The sequence below is a fragment of the Delphinus delphis genome, chromosome 14 (genome assembly GCF_949987515.2).
Source record: "Delphinus delphis chromosome 14, mDelDel1.2, whole genome shotgun sequence".
In the NCBI taxonomy this organism is placed as follows: domain Eukaryota; kingdom Metazoa; phylum Chordata; class Mammalia; order Artiodactyla; family Delphinidae; genus Delphinus; species Delphinus delphis.
In genome coordinates this window covers 43,551,764-43,575,841 of record NC_082696.1, presented here as the reverse complement: position 1 = coordinate 43,575,841, position 24,078 = coordinate 43,551,764, and the positions used below count along the sequence as shown (strand labels likewise).

At 38.4% G+C, this 24,078-nt stretch overlaps 2 protein-coding genes across 2 annotated transcripts in view; one reads left to right on the top strand and one right to left on the bottom strand.

Moving 5' to 3' along the window:
- Positions 1–7,292, top strand: part of NT5DC1 (5'-nucleotidase domain containing 1) — a 120,393-nt gene extending 113,101 nt beyond the window's left edge. The window contains exons 11-12 of the mRNA XM_060030061.1: positions 496–664; positions 6,220–7,292. Coding sequence (XP_059886044.1) covers positions 496–664; positions 6,220–6,335 — 285 coding nt within the window. The 3' untranslated portion in view covers positions 6,336–7,292. The remainder of the gene's footprint in view (positions 1–495; positions 665–6,219) is intronic.
- Positions 7,293–13,558: 6,266 nt separating this feature from the next.
- TSPYL4 (TSPY like 4) lies at positions 13,559–17,592 on the bottom strand. Its single transcript, XM_060030059.1, has one exon. The coding sequence runs from the start codon at positions 17,524–17,526 to the stop codon at positions 16,282–16,284; it is 1,245 nt and encodes a 414-aa protein (XP_059886042.1). The 5' UTR covers positions 17,527–17,592; the 3' UTR covers positions 13,559–16,281.
- Positions 17,593–24,078: the final 6,486 nt, after the last annotated feature.

Here is a 24,078-nt window from a genome sequence, read left to right as displayed (position 1 = left end):
ATGAGTCTTATTTAGTCTACAACATTTCTGTGCCTGCTGTGTCCTAGGCACTAAGCCTTTAAGGATACACTAATACATGAGATAGTTCCTAACCTTCTGTAGTTTATAATCTGTCCAGGGCGAAAAGTAAATAGTATGATAATTGCAAGATAGTATGAGAAGTACCATATTAGGGATAAACTCAAGAGTGTGAGAAAATGGAGGAGACCTAATCCAACGCAACTGTGGGAAATCAAGGAAAATATCCTGGTGGCATCCAAGCCAGATCCCAAAGGATGAGAAAGGGGTTCCCAAACAAAGCCAGAGGAGAATACATTAAAGGACTACAAAGTTTTGTTTTACTTTTTATATAGTATATAGTCTGGTTAAAGTTAAACAACTGAAATTGTTGTTCCACACAGTTGTTCTATTTTGATTTACTTACTGGTGGAAAAAACTTATAATGAGGTTGAACACTAATTAATCACAGTTTCGTTATTCTATTTCTTGTTTCAGGGACTGAAGGCAAAGCCTCTAAATAGATTATCTAAAAAATGGGGCTCTTTTTTTATTGATTCAGTTTCCGGACTGGAAAATACAGAAGATTCCTTGATTTATACATGGTCTTGTAAGAGAATCAGCACTTACAGCACTATTGCAATTCCAAGTATTGAAGCAATAGCAGGTAAGGCAGATAATACTTACAAAGCTTTACCTGCTGCTGGACAGTAATGACCTGAAGTACTAGAATTCTTTTCTTTCTTTTTTTAATTTTATTTATTTTTTTATGAATTTATTTTACTTTATTTTTTTTGGCTGTGTTGGGTCTTTGTTGCCGCGCACGTTCTTTTCTCTAGTTGTGGCGACTGGGGGCTACTCTTCGTTGTGATGCACGGGCTTCTCATTGCAGTGGCTTCTCCTGTTGTGGAGCACCGGCTCTAGGCGCGCGAGCTTCAGTAGTTGCGGCACACGGGCTCAGTAGTTGTGGCTTGCAGGCTCTAGAGCGCAGGCTCAGTAGTTATGGCACATGGGCTTAGTTGCTCCACGGCATGTGGGATCTTCCCGGACCAGGGCTCGAACCCATGTCTCCTGCATTGGCAGGTGGATTCTTAACCACTGTGCCACCAGGGAAGCCCTAGAATTCTTTTCTTTAAAAGAAGAAAATTTTCCCATGGCATTTATAGATTTTTCTTGGGTAACACCTAGATATGGCAGTTTAGGTAATTAAGACCTGCCTGTCCACTGGAGCCAACTACAAATGCTGTACTTTTTTTTTTTTTTTTTAAGTCTGTCTGGAGTCATAGGAGAAAGCTAGGGAAGAGTTACCAGGACAGGATGCTAAGGAAGCCAAGTAAGGTGAACCTGACTTTGGGGGCTACTTTTCCCCCTGTTTGCTAACTCAGGAGAAGGCACTCAAAGAAGTGAGTGGCCTTTTTGTAGTTTCATGAACCTACAGGGGTAGAAAGTAGAAGGTAGGGCCTGCCAAAGAAGGGGTGGGCCTGGTGGACTCTCTCAATCTCTGTTGAGACTCTGAAGGATGAATTAGAAATAGGCATTCACAGGAATTGAAGCTCAGCTTTAAATCAGCTGAATCCCTAAAACTGGATTGAGGAGATTCTAGATTGGTAGTGCCCCAAGACACCTGGTAAGAATTAATGACTGTCGTCTTTTGAGAAAGATATCATTCTAGGACTCAAATTATTTCAAAAAACAATACAAGGTTCAGCACATAATGAAAAATAACCAGGCACACAAGGGTACGAGACTACACTAACAGAAATAACCAAGTTCAAGTACAGAAAAGAAAGGAATGAGAAATTTGGTAGCTATATAAAAACTAGTAAAAAGTGGAAATTCTAAAATTGAAATATTAAAAAGTAAAAATTAAGAACTTAATGGATGGGTTTAACAGAAGATTAGACACAGGAAAAGTGAATTAGTACGCTGGAAAATAAGCCAAAAGAAAATAGCCACAATGAAGCCTGAAGAGAAAAAAGCATGGAAGATACGGAAAGGGACTAAGAGACACAGGAGATATAATGAGAAGGAATAAGATTCCTATAATTAGAAACTTAGGAGATGAGAGAATAGGCCAAAAGCAATAGCTACAACAAGCTTTCCAAAAATGATGAAAGAAAATAAGCCAAATGTTTAAGTAGCCCAAAGAACTGAAACACAATACATAAAGGGAAATCCCAACGTTAACTGCTAAAGACCAGATAACTAAGAAATATTAAAAGCAGTCAGAGAATGAAGACAGATTGATTTCAAAGGAGTACTTCATAAGAGTGTTAGACATCTGACATCTGACTCTTCCCAGAAACAAAAGAAGCCAAAAGACAGTAGAATGATATCTTTAAATTGCTGAAAGAAAATGCTTGTCAGTATTGATGAAATTCTATACCAAGTAAAGATATCATTAAAGAATAAAAGAAAAATATTTTTAGACAGACAAAAATGGAGAAAATGTATCTCTAGAAGACCTGCACTATATAGAAAATACTAAAGGGTCTTGTTCTTCATGCAAAAGTGAGAATGATCCCTCTTGGAAGACTGGAGATGAAAGAAGTGAATATACAGCAACAAAAGGATGTATGAATAAATTAAAATGAATATTTACAGTTAGAAACAATTTTTTAAAATCCTATGGGGTTTAAATAAAGAATTTTAGGACATATAGCACCAATGGTGTATAAATCACAAAATGGGACAGCTGGAGTTAAATGTGTTCTAACATCCTTTATTATATGACAAAGGATGAGAGTATGTTAGATATTAAGTCAAAAACGCATCTCGTAATCTCTAAGATAACTACCAAAAGCACTGTAATGATACATGTACCGAACTAATTATGTAACATAATTTTAAAAACCCCCCAAAAAAAAATGGAGAGAAAAATGGGGAGAAATGGATGCAGAAAGTTTGAATATCAAGATAGAAAGAGACAATACCATGTTAATGGTAACCAAAAGAAAGTTAGAGTTAGCTCTATTAATGTGAAGGAAAAAAAATCCCTTAACTGAAAGAGAATCACTTCATAATAAAAAAATTCTGGTTTCAGAAATAGTATCACTGAAAGTCCGAGGTATTCACCTTCTCTTCTCTCAGGTCAGAATTTAATCCCTCCCTGTTTTCTCAATACCAAGAGACTGCTGAAAAATCTACTGTGCTTTAGAGGGGTATGTTTCTGCTTGCTTCTTAGTTTCCTGAAGTTCCCTTGAAGGGCTTGAGTCTAGAATCCGGTTCTCCACCCCTTTGTTTATAGCAGGTTCCAGCCCCTCACTTTTTGTGTCTGTAGCCCTTCAAGACTGCCAAAATCTCTTCTGGTTTTTCTGCTGCTAGTAACTGCCTCTGCCCCGCCCCCAGCCAGAATTCTGGTGCCTAAAGGGAAAAGCTGTGGCAGAATGTTGGCTCACTTCACTGCTGCTTGTTACTTCCCAGGAAGTGTTTGCCTCTTCAACTCTCCAATAACTTCACTCTGATGTTTTTATTTTATCCAGCTTTTCTAGTTGTCTCAGCTCCAATTCAGAAGTGGAAGTCTACTTTTTTTTGAACCTCAGATTCTTCTTCCTTAAACTGGGTATACCACCCTCACAGGGTGGATATGAGAGAAAGTAAAGTAAGATATTTATCTGATATTTATTGGTAGGATGATGATGACCCTAAGATATGTGTGACCTTCCAAAAGGTCCATCCTCTATGCCATTATACAAATCCAGTATGTCAATATATCTTACTCACTGAAATAATATCTCATTCTCACCAGTTTCAAAAGATTTTTTTTTCATTTTGTTCCATGCTTACACACATAAAATTAAAGAATATATTTCTTCCTTTCACATACAATTTTCCTATTAAAGAAATGGACCCTGTAACTTGAAGGGAGGGACTGGCCCAGGACTAAACTATTATTTTCAATTTTTTATATTTCACTCTTTCTTTCCTTCAAAGTGACTCAAATTTATAGTGAGAGAGTAGGGTTGTGTGATTATAGAAGTCACTGAATTATTCTAAAGTACCTGGATAGAAACTGTTCAGTGGGATATAGTTGTGAAATAGTAAAAGAGCCAAGGAAAAGTGACTCTCCATTATTCCAGGATTTAAATATTTCTCAAAAAATGGGAAAATAATCCCCTGTCTTCTGGGGTAATCACTTCTCCTTAAGGAAGCAGTAATAACATCTGTGGCTCCCATTTTCACTTTCCAGAAGCTTTCTTCCTCAGCACCCTGGAAAAGAATTTGGCAGAGCCTTTGTCTTCTAACTTCTCTTAGGACAAAATACTTGGACTCACCAGTAGTCAAACAAAGCTAAAGGAGTCGATTTGGGGTGGGGGGGAGAGTTAGAGGGTTGGTAAGTTATATTTGATTTGTCGATTTTGATGTCCAAGACATTGCCTCAAAAAGCAAAGTGTTAGTCTCTCTTTAACTTAGCACTCATTGCTTACGATCACATTCTCATAAGGAAATTATATCTCACACAGAATTTGAAATTTATTATTTCAGTAACATATTCAGTAAATTTGGATAGTACTGTGTAATTGACCCCCAAGTAAGAAAAACGGCTGAAAGAAAAATGGTGTGATGGTCATGGCTTTAGACATGTTGAAGATAGGATCTTTATATAAATGTTATCCTGCCAGTATCTTTAAAAAAAGTCCCGAGAGTTGTTCTGTTTCTCTATGTGTTGTTTTACATTGAACTTACTGTTTAAGAATATTTGTTCATTTTGGTTCTCTTCATTTAATTATTAGATAATGTGGTTGATATTATGGTGTATTTAGTACACAGAGTTTAACAGAACATCATTGTGGTAAACAAGAATTTGGTTCTTTGTCTACCATTCTCTTTTCTTCCAAAATGCACCCAACAGTGACTTTTCTAAGACATGCAAATGTCTCCCTCTTGTTGAATCCCCAATCTGGATGTACTTGTTTAAACACAATAGTAATCTGATCTCAGTTGGGCTATTCCATACCCAGATTTCTTAACCTTAGTAGACTTTTTCTGCTACCTGGGAGAGAGAATAAAATTTTTGTTTTAAATGAGATAGGAAATGAAAAACAAACCTGATATTCCCCCTTTTTTGTATTCATGTAATGTTTCTTTATTCGTCAATATTCTGTTAGATGTGGTTCTCTCATTGACATTTAAATGCTTAGGAGGTATTTTTATAGATGTTATAAAAGTTTGCAATATACATTACCATGATGGTTGGTTTATAAGCATTTTGATAATGTAATCATTTTAACCTTATAACAGCTTTTAAAACATTTACTTTAGGAAGTGTGTAGGAAATACAGAGAAAGAGGTGGCTGGGTCAGCTCACAGCCTGTATCATTTTTGTGGCTTATAAGAAATCCAGGACCTCAGATGCACTATTTTAGAAACTCAGTTTTTATCAATGTACTTTCCAATGCCTTTTAATGAGCCTTTTTAGTGGCTCAAAATATGCTCCAGCTAATTTGAAGCAGTGAAGACCAGTGAAATTCACTAATACGAATGTTTTTCTGTTTATAGTAATCTTAGCTTTCTCTGGCCTCAGAAAGGCAGTGTTCCTTCTGCCCAATCTTTAGCACTAGTTTTCTCCTCATAAGGATTAACTATTTGGGTCTTAATAACTCTTACTGGCATTTAATATAAAGTATAATTTTTATGTTAGTATCATTTTCAAAATACTGAGTACTACCAAATAATGTTTTACTTGTGAAATTTGTGAAATAAGGATGACTACCCAGTATCTGCATGTGTAATGACTATCATTACATGACATATAACGTTTCACTTGTAATATTTCTGGTAATGGTTCTTTGAAGAGGCTTGGGAAGAAAATATCTGAAGGCTAGCTTTTGAGATACTTATATTGAAGATGTCACAGCGTCCCACCATCAATAAAGTATGAATTTTATGTTCTCTCCCCCCTCTTGTGGCTGTGTGTTTGTGTGTGTGCGTGTGTGTGTGTGTGTGTGATGCTTATCATATGGAAAAAGTTGCCATATTGTGCATATTAGAATTCTTATTTAGCTAAGCATTCAAAGATTATTCTTAGTAACTATTACTAAGGGCTATGAAGATTATTAGTTCTCATTTACCAGTTACATCATGCAACCTATCCAGGTGACAAAAGAAATATTAAAATTATGAAACTAAAAATGTTTTATTATCAATGACTATCAAATTTCGATTTGTTTATATTTATGAAAGTTCTTTTGAAATCTGCAGAATCTTTTTTTTTTTCCCCAGAATTACCCCTGGACTACAAATTTACAAGTTTCTCTTCAAACAATTCAAAAACAGCAGGCTATTATCCAAACCCTCCACTGGTCTTATCAAATGATGGGAAACTGACAACCAAATAAACTATGTTTACTGAAAAATGAAGTGAAGAACTATATGTACAGCAAATGTACTGTAAAAATGTTAATTTTCAAAAACTACTGTAAAATGCTTTATAGAAACAAATTCTTAATGAAGTGACCAAGAAATTGGTATGTTTTTCCATAGGTCTCCTTTCTATAGAGATCATCTTGATACCCAACAACTCTCATTATGTTAAAATCTCAATATCTTAGAACTGAAAAGAATCTTACTAATATTTTCTATACTAGCAGTTCTGAGATTAGAATCACCTGGGGATATACATACATACACATGCATATTTACACATTTGCCTAGACCAGTGGTTCTCAAAGTGTGTTCCCCAAACCACTAGTGTAGCAGCACCTGCAAACTTGATAGAAATGCAAATTTACAGGCCCCATCCCAGACATACAGAATCAGAAACTCTGGGAATGGGACCCAGCAATCTGTGCTTAATTACAGTGTGGTTCACACTAAAGTTCAAGAACCATTGACTAGACCATAACCTCCAGACATTGGTTTAATTGGTCTGGGGATACAGATGAGCATTGATGTCTTTAATATGCCCCAGGAAAATGCAGCCAGAATTGAGAACAACTGATCTACACCTGTTGTTTCAACTTAAAGTTCAGAACACCAAGTCTAGTAAGATTAAATTATTTTAACTATGCTATTTTTGTGGTTACCAAAGCAAGGAAGTAGACATGATGTCTTCTGAGACTACACAGCCATAATGGGACAGGGATGATAGAGAAGCCAACTATTTCAGCCTCCAATGTTACCCATTAGGGTTTTTTTCCTCCCTAATAATGTTAAAGGCTGTTTACTTCACTCTAAGGCTTGTATTCTCAGTGGGGCAAAAATCGGTTCTTGGGGTGAAAAAAATCTTAGTATAACGCAATGGATAATGGTCCTCCATATCTCAACCCTACTCAATAAAATCTTATTCCTTAGTATTAATTTCTCTCATTAGGGAGAAATGTAATTTAAAGTTAAATTTATTAAGTATTTTTCTCCTAGGGCGGGGGGGGGGGGTGATAATGAAAAGAGAGGTTGAGAAAAATTGCTTTAAGAGGTTTTATAGTTATACTACAATCCAGGATTATTGTGTTCGATGTGCTAATGTATAGTCATATTAGTAGCTGTTTGGGGCAAGATGTTTGGACCCAGATAATGTTTACAATATAAATTCTTGGCTACTCTTTATGCTGTAATTTTACCCTGTCCATCATGGACATATCAGAAAACACTGGTCACCATCATTTTACTTGGATTGTAGCAGAGAATTTAACGTATTGATGGATGCGATGAAGTTAAGTATTTTGTTAAATTTTTAAGTGCTCAGATAATCCCAAATATATTGTGGGGATGAGTATCTCAGGGTAGGTAAACAGTTACTGATTTTTTTTCCTCAAAGTCAGTAGTTTTCTTCAATATCTACTAATAAATGTGATTGTCTTTGAAATTGAATTCCAAAATCTTATTGGAATATAATAAAGAGCATACATAATCAAGCTTAGGGCTTAAGTGAAAGATGCTGTTTCATGTAAACTTTCAGTAGACATTTGATTTCTTTTAAAAATAAAGCTCTTTTTCCTTATGCATGTTTATTTTGTCAATGGCAAAGAATAATACATCTTTAAATGCTTATAAACTGCTCTTGTTAATATGAAAAATGCGAACTCCAAGGTAAGAAGTTAATTGCATTTTTTTGGCCACTGAAGAGTCAAAAAAATTCACTCAAGTCAGAAGTTCTAGTCCTACTTTTACCAGCAGCTACCAAAGAAATCTGAACAAGTTACCACCTAATCTGACCTTAGTTTTTTCCATCTTGTGAAAAAGATGGTTAAGAGTTTATATCCAAGCTTCCTCCCACTTTTCTAGCAGAGTCAGTCAGTGCTTCTGTTGGACTGTAATTAGACTTTAAAAATTTTTTATTTGTTTCTAAAAAGTGTTTCTAATTGTATATGAAGAGTAAAAATAATCATCAAAAATGGTATATTTAAAATTTAAAAGAGAATATTAGAGAAGAAAAGCTGTATATTCTTTAATAAAGTTACATGAAATAAGAAAGCAGGAAAATTGTGTTAACGGACAGAGGACTTAAATTTAATATTAGCATACAGGCCTATGAAGCCACCATCGTCCTGATACCAAAATAAGACAAAGACACTACCAAAAAAGAAAATTACAGGCCAATATCTTTGAAGAATATAGATGCAAAAATTCTCAACAAAATATTAGCATACCAAATCAAACAACACAGAAAAAGGATCCTACACCACGACCAAGTTGGATTCATCCCAGGGTCACAAGGATGGTTCAACATACGCAAATCAATCAATGTGATACACCAGATCAACAAAAGAAAAGACAAAAACTACATGATCATCTCAATAGATGCAGAAAAAGCTTTTGATAAAATTCAACATCCACTCATGATAAAAACTCTTACCAAAGTGGGTATAGAGGGAAAATATCTCAACATAATAAAAGCTATTTATGACAAACCCACAGCCAATATAATACTCAATGGTGAAAAGCTGAAAGCCTTCCCACTAAAAGCTGGAACAAGACAAGGATGCCCACTCTTATCACTTCTATTCAACATATTATTGGAAGTCCTAGCACCAGTAGTCAGACAAGAAAAAGAAATAAAAGGTATTCAAATTGGTAGGGAAAAGGTAAAACTGTCATTACATGCAGGTGACATAATACTATATATAGGAAACCCTAAAGACTCCACACAAAACTACAGGAGCTGGGGCTTCCCTGGTGGCGCAGTGGTTGAGAGTCCGCCTGCCGATGCAGGGGACACGGGTTCGTGCCCCGGTCTGGGAAGATCCCACATGCCGCGGAGCGGCTGGGCCCGTGAGCCATGGCCGCAGAGCCTGCGCGTCCGGAGCCTGTGCTCCGCAACGGGAGAGGCCACAACAGTGAGAGGCCTGCATACCACAAAAGAAAAAAAAAAAACTACAGGAGCTGATAAACTAATTCAGCAAGGTAGCAGGATACAAGATTAACATACAGAAATTGGTTGCATTTCTTTACACTAAGAATGAAATATCAGAAAGGGATTGTAAACAAACAGTCCCCTTTAAAATCGCATCAAAAAAAAATACCTAGGAATAAACCTGAAAGACTCAGCATATAAGGCAGTGAAAGACTGACATGCTGAGAACTATAAAACATTAATGAAGGAAATTGAAGATGATTCAAAATGGAAAGATATCCCATGATCTTGGAAGAATTAATACTGTTAAAAGGGTCATACTACCCAAAGCAATATACAGATTTAATGTGATTCCTGTCAAGTTACCCATGGCACTTTTCCCAGAACTAGAATAATCCTAAAATTTTTATGGAACCATAAAAGACCCAGAGTTGCCAAAACAAGGAAAAAGAACAAAGCAGGAGGCATAACCCACCCAGACTTCAGACAGTACTACAAAGCTACAGTAATCAAAACAGCGTGGTATTGGCACATAAGCAGACATATGGATCAATGGAACAGAATAGAGAGCCCAGAAATAAACCCACACACCTAAGGTCAGTTAGTCTTCGACAAAGGAGGTGAGAATATACAATGGGAAAAAGACAGTCTCTTCAGCAAGGGGTGTTGGGAAAGTTGGACAGCTACATGTAAATCAATGAAGTTAGAACACACCCTCACACCATACACAAAAATTAACTCAAAATAAATACTTAAGACATGACACCACAAAACTCCTAAAAGAGAACATAGACAAAACATTCTCTGATGTAAATCATACCAATATTTCTTGGTCATTCTCCCAAGGCAATGGAAATAAAGGCAGAAATAAAGGGACAGAATCAAACTTACAAGCTTTTGCACAGCAAAGGAAAGTACAATCAAAACAAAACACAACCTACGAAATGGGAGAAAATATGTGCAAACGGTGAGACTGACAAGGACTTAATTTCCAAAATATATTGGGTTGGCCAAAAAGTTCGTAACATCTTACAGAAAAACCCAAACTTTTTGGCCAACCCAATACAAACAGCTCACACAACTCAACAACAAAAAGCCCAATCAAAAAATGGGCAGCAGGGGCTCCCCTGGTGGCACAGTGGTTGAGAGTCTGCCTGCCGATGCAGGGGACACGGGCTCGTGCCCCGGTCCGGGAAGATCCCACGTGCCGCGGAGCGGCTGGGCCCGTGAGCCATGGCCACTGAGCCTGCGCATCTAGAGCCTGTGCTCCGCAACGGGAGAGGCCACAACAGTGAGAGGCCTGCGTACCGCAAAAAAAAAAAAAAAAGGGCAGCAGAACTAAATAGACATGTCTCCAAAGAAGACATGCAGATGGCCAACAGGCACGTGAAAAAACTCTCAATGGCGGTAATTATTAGAGAAATGCAAAGCAAAACTACAATGAGGTATCATCTCACACCGGTCAGAATGGCCATCATTAAAAAGTTTACAAACAAATGCTGGAGTGTGGAGAAAAGGGAACCTTCCTACACTGTTGGTGGGCATGTAAGTTTGTGCAGCCACTATGGAAAACAGTATGGAGGTTCCTCAAAAAAACTAAAAATAGAATTACCATATGATCCAGCAATCCCACTCCTGGATACATATCTGGACAAAACTATAATTCAAAAAGATACATACATCCCTATGTTCACAGCAACACTATTTACAATAGCCAAGACATGGAAATAACCTAAATGTCCATTGACAGATGAATGGATAAAGGAGATTAGGTGTATACATATACAATGGAATACTACTCAGCCATAAGAAACAATGAAATAATGCCATTTGCAGCAACATGCGTGCAACTAGAGATTATCATACTAAGTGAAGTAAATCAAGAGAAAGACAACTACCATATGATTATCACTTATATGTGGAATCTAAAATATGACACAAATGAACTTATCTACAAAACAGAAACAGACTCACAGACATAGAGAACAGACCTGCGGTTGACAAGGGGTGGAGCTGTGTTGGAGGGGTAGAGTGGGAGTTGGGGTTAGCAGATGTAAACTATTATATATATAGGATGGATTAACAATAAGGTCCTACTGTATAGCACAGGAAACTATATTCAGTATCCTGTGATAAACTATAATGGAAAAGAATTTTTAGAAAGAATGTACATGCATAACTGAATCACTTTGCTGTACAGCAGAAATTAAGTACAATAAAATAAAATATACAATTAAAAAAAAATTTTAATAAATAAAAGTCCTTTTTGTACATTTACTCCCTTCAGTGAAGGGAACAAACTGCTAATTTCATCTGGCAGCAAACATCATGATTACATATGTAACTTCAGGAGTATTTTAATCTGTAACTATGGAATTCTGTATTAATTTAAATAAGTGATTTTTAAAAAAACCCTTCAAAGACCATCATGAATGGGTTAAGAATAACCTTCAATTGAATACCCATATAAATAGGGTTATGCCAAATTTAGTACAGATGGCTGTGATACAGTGGAAGGTACCCTAGCTTGAAAGCACAATTTGTGATTTGCATCTTAGGCAATTTAGTTCAACTTTCTGAGCCTATTTTCTCAACTGTTTAAAAGGGGACAGTAAAACTGTCAGGATTATGAAGGTAACATAAGAACAAACATGGAAGTACCTACTGTCACCTCAGATCTCTTCAGATTGTCAAGCCAGGGAATGCATATCTGACGCAAAATTGGGTATCGAAGGCTTAAATTGTGACTCTATGAGACTGGGAACTCAATGATTAGGAATATCGGTCATTTATGGGGGGTTTGTTTTTAATGATGAAAACTGATGTAAGGAAACGTGAGTCAACTGGAGGTAAAGCAGAAGCAAAAGCAGCAGGAGGAGTGATGTGGAGGAGTAGGGGGCCTGGTAAGGAAGGGCAGAGAAGATTTTGTGGGTGTCTGGCCTGAGCTGAATACCCAGAAAAATAGAAGAGGATGCCAGGGAAATTATGAAGTATGCCACTATTAATCATAGGGCAATAATGGCCCAAGCAGACCAAAATGGTAATACTTCTTTGGTGAAAAGGATGAGAGAAACTCTTTAACTGGTTTGGAGGTCTGATTTAAGAATAATTTGGGTCTAGAATTGAGGAAGAAAAACAAAAAGGCAATGCAAAGAAATGGAGCAGGGCTTTATGAGTTAACCGATCGGGTGGTACGTGAATCCTAGACAATGTTAACTGAGTCTAATTTTATTAGACTAAACAGAACAGAAACCATGTTAATCTGTAACAAACGAGTAGCATCAGCCTACTAGAAAAATGAGTACTACTGGTTAGACTAAAGCTGATAGTAAACCAACAAAAATGATTTTCTGATTATATCCAGAACAGGACAAAGAGATATGCTTGAAACAGATGGTGGACAAGGCAGAAATTAATCACTGAATTGAAAAGGTAAAATGAACATTGTATAGGGAATTTAGGACTAAGATAGGTATAAAACATGCAAAAGAAAACTTAGCTCTCTAATACTTAAAGTTCTCCAGGTCTAGAAAAATTATACTTCAGCAAATAGAGCTTGCAAATAAATATTGCACCAAGAGTCAGCAAGTCTGTTTTAACTGTATGTTTAATTAACAATCTCTAATTCAAATCAGTAATTTGGGGGCATTTATGTCAAATCTTTGTTTAGATGGCTAAAAATATTCAGTGATTCATTTATGGAGACCTTGCAGCATTCATTGTTCTCTCTGCTAGAGAGAATGCGGAAGTATGTATCTCCCAAACCTTCATGTAATAGCTGCTGAAAAGCAAAACATTACTGGTAATTGACATTGTGATGTCTGATATCATGTTTCTAGACTTTATATCTGTCATAACTTTTTTTTCTTTCTTTATAGAGCACCACACAGTTGTAGGAAAACAATTTAAGTAGTACTTAAAGAATATCCAATGATTAATTCTTCCAAAAGTCTATCTTAAGCTCATTAAATAAAAGAATCAGCCCAAGGTGGGACATAGTTAACATAAATATATAAGTAAACTATTATGGGGCATAGAGAACAGTTTTCCACTGAAAACAGTATTTTAAGTGAGGGACAAAAATCAATATATGGTGTTTCAATTACCAAAACCTACACTGACTGTATAGGAAATATGTTTATGAGTATGCACTTGGGCTTACCATTTTTCACACAAAAAATCTTGGAATGTGCACTATTGCCTTTTTTTTTAAGGTTCAGGATGATACTTACTGTGACGACTTGATAACTTTAATGATTTGCCAACCACTTATTAGCCTAGACAAAACAGACAAGCCTTATTTATTTTTATTTTTTGGTGAAAACAAGAAATACAGCAGAGTAACAGATTTATTTTTCCTTAGAGCACATAGGAGAAGACTAAAGTACTATCTTTGTTTAGTTTGATAGAGCAATTCTACAAGTACTTACACTGGTTAGGAACATACGAGGTCAAGTACAATATTTACTGCTAGGCCAAGAAATATCAAGACGACAGTTAGGTTTTCTGTTTGAGAATACTTCCACAAGACAGCACAATTTCAAAGGTCACATTCAATTATATTTCTAAGAATAGAGCTATATAAGAAGAGAGAACAGAACAAGCTGATATATTAGTGAATATTCACAGAAGTCTTCATACTGCACAGGAAAAAAGCCTGATATTTTTGCACACATTCTCAATTACAAGCAAAAAGCATGCCTGTAAATGTCAATTTTGCCAGAAAGCATAAATGGAGAAAGGAATTAACAGGACTTTACTCAAACACAATGAAATAAGGAGCATACACCATTAATCGTTCACATATTCTAAAATAATACAAAACATTTAGACTTGCATTTTTGTGTACAAAAAACTACTGGTGAATTCGAGGAGTTAGGAAAAACTGAAGGAAAACGAACTCCTCCCACCATCCTCTTTAAACATCAACCACTTTCATTCTCCCACCTCTCCTGGGAAAAACCTCAGGGGCCTCCCCTCCTACCCCTGACCCTACAGGGTTCCAGTCTTTCCTGTTTACCGTCTCAAGCCCAATCCACAGCAAGCTCATTTGTTTTCTGAGCTTTCAGTTTCTACAGCCTAGGACACCTTTCCCACTGCTCTGTGTCCAGACATCCCAAGCCCCGCAGAGCAGACTTTCACACACCCCCTTACCCCCTAGGAGGGAGGCTTGGCAGCTCCCACAATGCAGTCTGCAGCCTGCTCCCTCATTTGTTAGGTCAGAAGCAGGGAAGGAAATGCAGAAGCTGAGGACTGAGAGCCAAGAAGGCCAGGCAGTAGGATGGAGGCTGTGGGACATCAGGGCAGTCAAAGAACAGTACAGAGGACACGAGTGACCCTCAAAATGCTGCCTTGGGGTTATTTCTAAGTGGTCCAAGGCCCAAAAAAGAATTTCCATGCTTAGAAAGGTGGAGTGAAACTATGTTTTGATTGCCTTGGATCACAGCCTGCTCTGGGTCTGTCTTGAAGCCATTACTGTGAGGCCCTTCTGTCTTCTCTTCAGCTTCTCGCACTAAAGCTCAAGAAAACACACAGAAGGTTTTGGTAAATGGATGAGGAAGAGGATGGGGTTGTCAGAGTTGGCCCCAAAAAACAATGCCCATAAGTAGGCAATTAACCTACAGGTTTTCCTTTGAAATGTTTAGACTTTGCTAAAGGAAGTGAGGTGGAGACATGAGGGCAGAAGACAGCAATAAGAGATCTGGAGTCTGATGCACAGTACCTTTCTCCTTCTGGACACAATCAAAGGGAGAGCAAATTAAACAAAAAGCCTGCTTTGCCAGTTTTCTTTTCCGTTTCTGAGCTGTAACTTCTTCTGAGAGGAAGAAGCGGTGGGGGGGGGGGGGGCGGGGAGGGAGACGAAGACAGAGACAGATGTATAACAGGCGCCACAGACTAGAAAGACCTCTTCGTCGGTGCCCCCGCCCTGGCAACTTTGTCATGTTCATAATGGGTGCGGGAGGGGTTGAGAAGGGGATGCCTAATAAAGTTGCCTAGATTAAGGGTGGTTTGTCAGCTAGGGCTCAAAAAGGCTAACTGCTTGAAGGGACCCCCCCCCCCCCCACCAGCTTTGCTTTGGACGCTGTGATATTACGACTGCCCAACCTGCCTGACAGGGTTTATGGGTAGCCATTTGGGGGGCAGGGAAGGGGATAGTTCCTGTGTGCTACTCAGGAGCTTAAGTCTACAGATAGTTCCTGAAGAGGAAGGCGATGGTGCCTGTGCAAAGCTCATTCAGAAGGCTGAGTGCAGGTTCGGGTGGGCCATATCATAGGCCTTCATACTCACCAGTATGTGATCACAATGCAGGGTGCCCAAAGGGATAAGAAGACCAACATGATAACACAGAACACCTGTCATCTGTTACCTCATTCATGCCTAGTAGCCACCCACCAGCCAGCTGCTGATTCTGCGATAACCAGCAGCATGGATAGCATGGACCCAGGAAGACAGTTGGAAACCAGTTACTGGTAGCCTGGAATGTTCAGTTTGGGTTGATGACTGGCATCATCTACATAAGCTTCATCTTGCAGCAGTGAAACTCAAAGATCTTGCCACAGAGTACATGGGTATCAGGAGGACAGCCTGCATAAAGTATGAAGCCCAGCTAAGTATTTGCAAAGGTATATCAAGCTTCTTTGTGGTAGACAACCACTTTAAAAACTGGGAGAAGGCTATCGTCAGACAGAGCCAAGGGCATGCAAAAGAAGGGAGTGCATATCTACAGTATCATGTGCTTGGCATAGAAATAGTGGAAGGCCGTGCACTTGGAACATGTAACGATGCAGAACAGTAGGAAGGCTCAGAGGAAGAAGAGCATAGGCATATAAGCGATTATCTTGCCACTGATTTTTGAGGATTTAGAAGGACAAAAGGACAAAATAATCCAGTGTGAAGAGAAAGTAAATGGAAGACTGCATGCTGTTGGCTAAGCACAGGTCCAAGAGGAGGTGGTAAGGAAACTTGTGCAGGAGCTTCTCATGCGGCAGGAGTTAGCCGGACTGGAACCTGAAGGTCCTGGAGCTCTCCACTGGCTGCCTTGCTGGGTCTCGAAATCCTCTGCGGGGCCCATCACCCATCAGGTAGTACTGGAGGGGATTGGGCCACAGTTCTGCTTTGATAATCTCTGCAATCCTGTCGAATTCTAGGAGGCTATGGTCTGAGAACCAGTTGAAGAAACTGGGAATAGTGTTGCCTTCCCGGTTCCTGTGGATATGGGACTGGGGGTCTTGGCCCCGGTGCCAGCGGATTGGCGTGGAAAGAGACACCACCCGGCCAGAGGATCTGCGTTCATATTCCTTGACAAGCCCCTCATTTCGGAAGTAGGGGTTGCTCTGAAAGATGAACTTGAATTTGCAGCCTGCTCTGGGGTGTTTAAGCTCCTCCACTTCCAAATTGATCATGTACCTCATCATGTCTTCATCTTGGCCACTGATCATAGGTGACAGCTGGGGATGGTTGCGGAAGGCAGTGACCCAGAAACCTGGGATATTTTGGATGATAAAACTTCTGCGCTGCATATGGAGCCTTCGCATGCGGCCAAACTTGCGCTCCAGCTGAAGGAAGGCCCTGTCAGCCTGAGCATTTACATTTGACAGCTCCTGATCGATGGCTTCCAGCGAATCCATGCAGTTATTGATCTTCGGGGCCCTGGCCCGGGCCTCCTCCTTCGCTCCTCCTACCACCTTTTTCTCCTTCTGCATCACCTTCTTTTCCTCCACCACCGCCTCCACTACTCCCTCCTTTTCCGCTGCTGCTGAAACAGCGCACTTTTTTGTCGTCATTTCCTTGGCTTTCGCCCCAGGCATTATCTGAGACCCCAACCTCCCTGCGCCACAGGCTTCTAGAGCCTTCTCGACAGCAGGGCTGCGCAGCTCTCTACGCTGACAGCCATTTTTCTGGCTATTGTCGGCTGCCACCGAGGTGGAGGCAGAGGCTGCTTCCATGCCCTCGGTGGAAGCAGGAGCCTCTTTCTGGCCCGCTTTGGTCGTAACGCGGCCGCGACTCCCAGCAACCCGAATGCGGAGCGCAAGGCCACAGCCCGCGGGGTCCCGGGGCGCGCCTCCCTCTGCGGCGGTCTCCAAGCCGCCCTCACCTGTGTCCGCCATCACCAGGGTGGCCCCGGTTTCCTCGCCCTGACACTGCTTTAGGTCCGGATGTCCCGGGGCATGGTCGGGAGTAGCGAGACCGCAGGTTTTAGAGACAGGGAGGTTGTCGCCCTCATCCAGGCCGCTCATTTTGGTAGAAGTCAGACGTGCAGGAGGAGAAAGTCCGTTGTCCTCCGCCGAAGCCGCGCTCCGCCCCTCGCACCACCCCTCTTTTCCGCTCTGAGGGATGCTGCTATGGCAACCGGTGACGTTAGGCGGTAGCGTCTCAACCTCGCGCGAGAGTTCTTTGCGTCTTATGATTATGCTAGGCTGTCAAGGGTGTTTCTTTGTCTTTGTTACAAAATGTTATGAATTTCGTGAGTCTGGAAAAGATTTGGCTTGCATAAATGGATACAGACCAAACTCGAGCAAGTGAGAACCGTGTGAATGTGGATTTCTAAGGCCCTGAATGAATTTCTAAGGCACCTACTGTCTTATAAAATACTTAACTGCTAAGAAAGGTTATTGTCTATTCAGTTCAGCTCATGGGGCTTCTCTTGTATAGTAAAGTGGATTCAGCAATTCGCAGCCCTTCTTTAACGTACGGATTCATTGCTGTTACCAAAGAATTGAGATGAGCAGGTTTTGATTTCTAAGAAAGTGTTGCTGTGTTAAATGTGATGATTTTAAAAAATTAGGAGCAGCTAAAAGGGAAGTTTCTCTCATTCTAAGAAGACATAATAAAGGATTATTTCAGTTTGCCTTACAGATTTTAAAGTATATGTACTTTGGCAAACACCTTTGAAGCAACTGGACAATATTTTCATTTTCAACTGATGTTAGTAACAAAATGTATTTTCCTCACTTAGAGGTGACGCACACACGTGCAAGGGTGCAAATTCAGCCATTAAGCATTACTGGAAGAAACGTAATCAAAGGGGATTTTAATTTCTGAAAGTATACATATTATATAGTGCTAACCCTCGGGTTGTAATCGTAATCTGAAGAGTTCCTGCTTCAGAATGGCTGTGGGCATGAAGCCAGCAATTCTGCCGAATTTTTCTTCTGTGATAATTCACTGCAGGGCAGAAGCCATGATCAACTGTTTGCAGGCACCGGAGCTACTAATTGTCTTAATTAAAATATTTTAAGTAACATTTAAAAAGTTAATGTTAAAATATTTGAGTAAGAAAACTTGTTTATTCGGGTCAGTTCGTTCTAACATTTCATTTGATAGTGTTATCACTACTATCTATTCTGTTTGTTGAAGTGTGAAAATACTGCTGTTAATCCTTAGGAAAATGCAAGAAAAAAGGAAAATTTAAATTTGCATATTTTTGTTTAAAGTCTTAAATTCATATTAGAAAAATGATTATAACTCTTTGTAATAGAAATTCCACTACAAAGCACCCCAGATTATGATCACTTTCAAATAAGGACTCAGAAGAGATTCCAGTTAGAAGTAAAGATTTAGGGGCAAAGGATTTCGAGAAAATCAGCAGTTATATTGAGACTTCTGGTGAAGGAAGTAGTGCAGACCTGTACAGCTAATAATGAGGTGCTGATGGAAAGATACAGGCAGACATTACAGAGAAACAGCCTGTCATCCAGCTTCATAGTTTAGCTCACAAAGGTTTTCCAGAGAGTCCATAAACACTTAAGATATTCAAGGACAGACTGTCCATATTGACTGCTGCCAGCTAATCAGTTATGCCATTAAAAAAAAAATGTGTAAACAAGATTCACTCTTCCCAGACTATAATTATTTTTCTCTCTCCTCTTTCCTCTTGTAATAAATCCTGTTTTTGCCTTTGTGGGGTGAAATCAATCTATTTATTTATCCTGCTTATAAACAAGGAAACGGCATGCTACAATTAAGTGACTTTTTGACTTTGAGTTTTTCTTTGACACTACTCTGCCTTGTTTCTTTTCTTAAAGAATCTTTTCACTGTTGAAGGATTAATTCTCTTGGATTATAACATGAGCCAATAGACAGAGAAGCAAATGCTGAGTGAAAGTTACTTGCCATGCAGGAAAGAAAGAGTTTGCTATTTGTAACAGAAAATTAGAAAATTACATAAGGCTACTACATGTGAACTTTTTGCTCTTGTTGTATGTACCAAATTTTTTTGACTATTTTTTATACAATTTTTAAAGGTTACACTGCATTTACAGTTATTACAAAATATTGGCTATATTCCCTGTGTTGTACAATACATCCTGTAGCCTATCTTACACCCAATAGTCTGTACTTCCCACTCCCTCATCTTTATATTTCCCCTCCCCCCACCCCCACTGGTAACCACTAGTCTGTTCTCTATATCTGTGAATCTGCTCTTTCTTGTTATATTCAGTAGTTTGTTATATTTTTAAGATTCCACATATAAGTGATATCATACAGTATTTGTCTTTCTGTCTGACTTCTTTTACTTAGCATAATGCCCTCCAAGTCCATCCATGTTGCTGCAAATGGCAAAATTTTGTTCTTTTTTATGGCTGAGTAGTATTCCATTGTGTGTGTGTGTGTGTGTGTGTGTGTGTGTGTGTATGTGTGTGTGTATATACCACATCTTCTTTATCCATTCATCTGTTGATGGACACTTAGGTTGCTTCCATATCTTGGCAATTGTAAATGCTGCTGCTATGAACATTGGGGTGTATGGTACATATCAAATTTTTTAAAAGATTTGTATCTCCACTACTTGAAACATCCCTGTCTCTGATTATTCCTGTCAATAGAATCATTTTCCACTAATAACAGCCTGCCCATTCTTTAAAACTCCATTCAACCTACCTCATGTAGATTGCACTAGGCATTTTAAATGAATTAATTTCATAAATAAGGACCCAGGAATCACTGAGAAGTTAGCTCATCCATGCTCGGACACGTATTAATTGGCCGATTGTCTCCTCTCATCTCCTATACCTTCCTTAACCACCTTACCATTCTATAGCTCTTGTTGCTTTTGCCATCCAGTTGTACTTATTTATCTTCTGTCTTTAACTGTCTTGGTTGTTTCATGCAGATCAGTCTCCTCATCCCAGCTAGACAGGATGGCTGCATAGTGGCTTCTTCTTTAGCATCTACTCTATATATACGGTAGCCCGGTGACAATCTCATAGATTTTAGTGAAACTTAATGATATGATCTAAATGAAGATTTTAAACATGTTTTACCAAAATGTATAATATGGCTATGATGGTATTACAAATTGAAGGTCTGTGGCAACCCCATGTCAAGCAAGTATATAGGCGCCATTTTTCCAACAAATATTTGCTCACTTGGTGTCTCTGTCACATTTTGGTAATTCTTGAAATATTTCATACTTTTTCTTTATTATTAAGTTTGTTATAAATATAAACTTTAATGGATGAGGAGTTGCTTCTCATGGATGAGCAAAGAAAGTGCTTTCTTGAGCCAAATCTACTCCTGGTGAAGGTGCTGTGAAGATTGTTGAAATGACAACAAAAGACTTTAAACTTAGTTGATAAAGCAGCAGCAGAGTTTCAGAGGATTGGCTCCAATTCTGAAAGAAGTTCTACTGTGAATAAAATACTATCAGATAGCATCACGTGCTACAGAGAAATTGTTCATGAAAGGAAGAGTCAATCTGTGTGGCCGGCTTCACTGGTGTATCTCTTTAAGAAACTGCCCACAGCCATCCCAGCCTTCAGCAGCCACCACGTTGATCAGTCAGCAGCCGTCAGCATCGAGACAAGACTCTCCACTGGCAAAAAAAATTACAACTCGTTGAAGGCTCAGATGATGGTTAGCATTTTTAAACAAGAAAATATTTTTAAATTAAGGTATGTACATTGTTTTTTTAGATATAATGCTATTGCACACTTAGAGACTACAGTATAGTGTAAACATAATTTTGTATGCACTGAGAAGCAAAAAAATTCGTATGACTCACTTTATTGAGATACTCACTTTATTTTGGTGGTCTGGAACTGAACCCACGATATCTCCAAGGTATGCCTGTATATATTCATCATAGCTTACATTTATTTTGCGTCTGCTATACACCAGACACTTACACACTTAACTGTGTTATCTCATTTAATCCTCTCAACACCCCTGAGAGATGATATTATCACCTCCATTTAATGACTCTACCTCAGAAGGAATTGAATGAAGCACAGAGAAATTGAGTTGTTTATCCAAGGTCACACAGCAGTGATAGAGCCAAAATCTGAACCCAGGTAATCTGACTCAGGAACCTGTGCACTCATTCATTATATTATTCTTCAACCCTACACAACATATAAAATGAGAAGGCACTTTCTTAGAAATAAGATCATATCCAAATTTAATGTTAAATCATCCACATCCACAAAGTAGTGACTCTTGTTGTGGAAGTGCCCCAACAATACTACTAAGGGGAGACTAAGTTACTAAGGAGAGAAACAAGCATTCATGATCCTCACTTCATGCCTTAAATCAACAGTTCAACCCATTAGATATAACATTCCTCTTTTGTTATTGGTGTTCTACAGACCCCATCTTACTAGAGGAGGACAGAAGGCATGGGCTGGAGTTCCAGCTCTGCCTTTCATGCGCTGTGGAAATCTGGGAAAGTAAAAGAAAGTAATTCTTAAAATATCTATTTTAATTTGTAAATGCTTGGGTATGCCTATATTAAATTAAATGATGAAGTAGTTAGATGGCTATACCTATAGAATCAATAGTTCCGTGTATTTTTTGGAAATTAACCTCTTTTAAGATACATGGTTTGCAAATATTTTCTCCCATTCTATAGGTTGCCTTTCCACGCTGTTGACTGTTGATAAAATAAGCCTTAAAAAGCTTCGTGTCAGAGTTTAATTGGCAGTTCTTTTCACTCTTACTGTTAGGCAATGATGTATCTTACAATCAATGTTGTAAATGGAATAAGTTGCTTTTAAAAATGGAATGTATAAACAGTGGAAAAAATTTTTGTTTTCATATGTAGGATAGTGGTAGGTTCTAGGCTTAAATAATAAATTTTTCAACTACATGAATATTCAGCAATGGATAATTAGTTTATATGGGGCACCGTCTATCACACTGCAGGATGCTAGCGTCCTTAATGCCCCTGATGAATGCCAGTAGCACCCACATTCATTGTATTGATAATAACCAAAATAACTCTGGCAAATTTCCCAAGCATCCTCTAGGGGGAGGTACACAAACACATTGAGAATCAGTTTTTTTAATGCTTGTGAATGTGGTATTCCCATTCCTGGTCACTAGAGGGAGGAAGTAGTCTATAAAATAATCTATTATATTTAAAATATTTTATAGGACAATTTTAAATATAATAGCTGGCTTCATTATTTTAAAAAAACAACAAATAATGAACTCAAAAATTAATAATAATCTGACTAGTTTGTCGTTGGTTTTAAAGTTTAAACTGTTCCAAAGAGAATATTTATGCCAATTTTATAAACCATACATTCATTAAAAGAACTAAGGTATGAGTTTTCAACAAATGTTTCATGCTCTATATGTTTTTCAAATTGAATCATAATCGTTTTTATACTTAGGCTATCACTGTTACAAAATTAAAATTTTCTCAGACAAGCTTGTTCGGTTATGATGGCTTCCTGTGACAGCATTTAGCCACTCACCCCACCAGGAAAAAAAAGCCTTGCTTTTAACAATCATAAAGGAAATCAGAGACAAGGTCCCTGACCTGAGTGACCTCATGCCTTTGTATGCTGGGTGTGATGGTTGATTTTGTGTGTCAATTTGACAGGATTAATTTGGCAGATTAAATATTTCTGGGGGTGTCTGTGAGGATGTTTTCTGGAATTAGCATTTGAATTGGTGCACTCAGGAAAGTGTCAGTAGATTGCCCTCCCCAGTTGGGGTGGGCGTCATCCAATCCGGGAACGCCTGAATAGAACAAAAAGGTAGAGGAAGAATTTGCCCCTTTTATTTCCTGCCTGAGTACTTGAGCTGGGACATCAATCTTCTCCTGCCCTTGGACTGGTAATCATACCATCAGCTCCCCTGGTTCTCAGGCCTTGGAATTCAGATGGGTATTATACCATTACCAGCTCTCCTGGGTCTACAGCTTGCAGATGGCAGATCGTGAGACTTCTCAGCCTCCATAACCACACAAGCCAATTCCTTATAATAAGTCTCTTCCTGTTGTTTCTATTTCTCTGGCAAACCCTACTAATACGCTGAATAAAGACACATATGTTGGAATCAGACAGATCTGGCTTTAAATCTCAATTGTGCCACTTACTAGCTGTTCAGTTTGAACAGATCACTTGACTTCTCTAAGCCACAATTTCCTTATGTATAAGATGAATATAATAAAACTTAATTTACAGGACTGTTGTGAAGATGAAACATGTGTAAAGTATTTATCCCAGTGGGCTTTCAATAAATAAAAGCTGACTTGGTAATTTTTATTATTTTTATGTTGTTTTACGTATATTGAATACACTGCAGACAGTACAAAATCAACATCAAATTCTGTTATGAAACAATAAGTATATCGAAGTTCAAAGATGAAAGAAATCCATAAAGGGTGAAGCAGTAAGTGAAAGAAAGGACAGTTGAATTGGACAAAGTAAATATAATTGGAATAATCTGAGAAAAACATAAAACATTAGGATGTAGTAATAATACTTGTCTGCAATGTTCCAGTTATTTCTAAATGATTCTAGACATATAGTATATTTCCAGTTCATAGAAAAAGTTTA

What these genes read in the sequence shown, in the direction of transcription:
- TSPYL4 (XM_060030059.1), bottom strand. Translation starts at nt 17,526, where the DNA reads ATGAGCGGCCTGGATGAGGGCGACAACCTCCCTGTCTCTAAAACCTGC.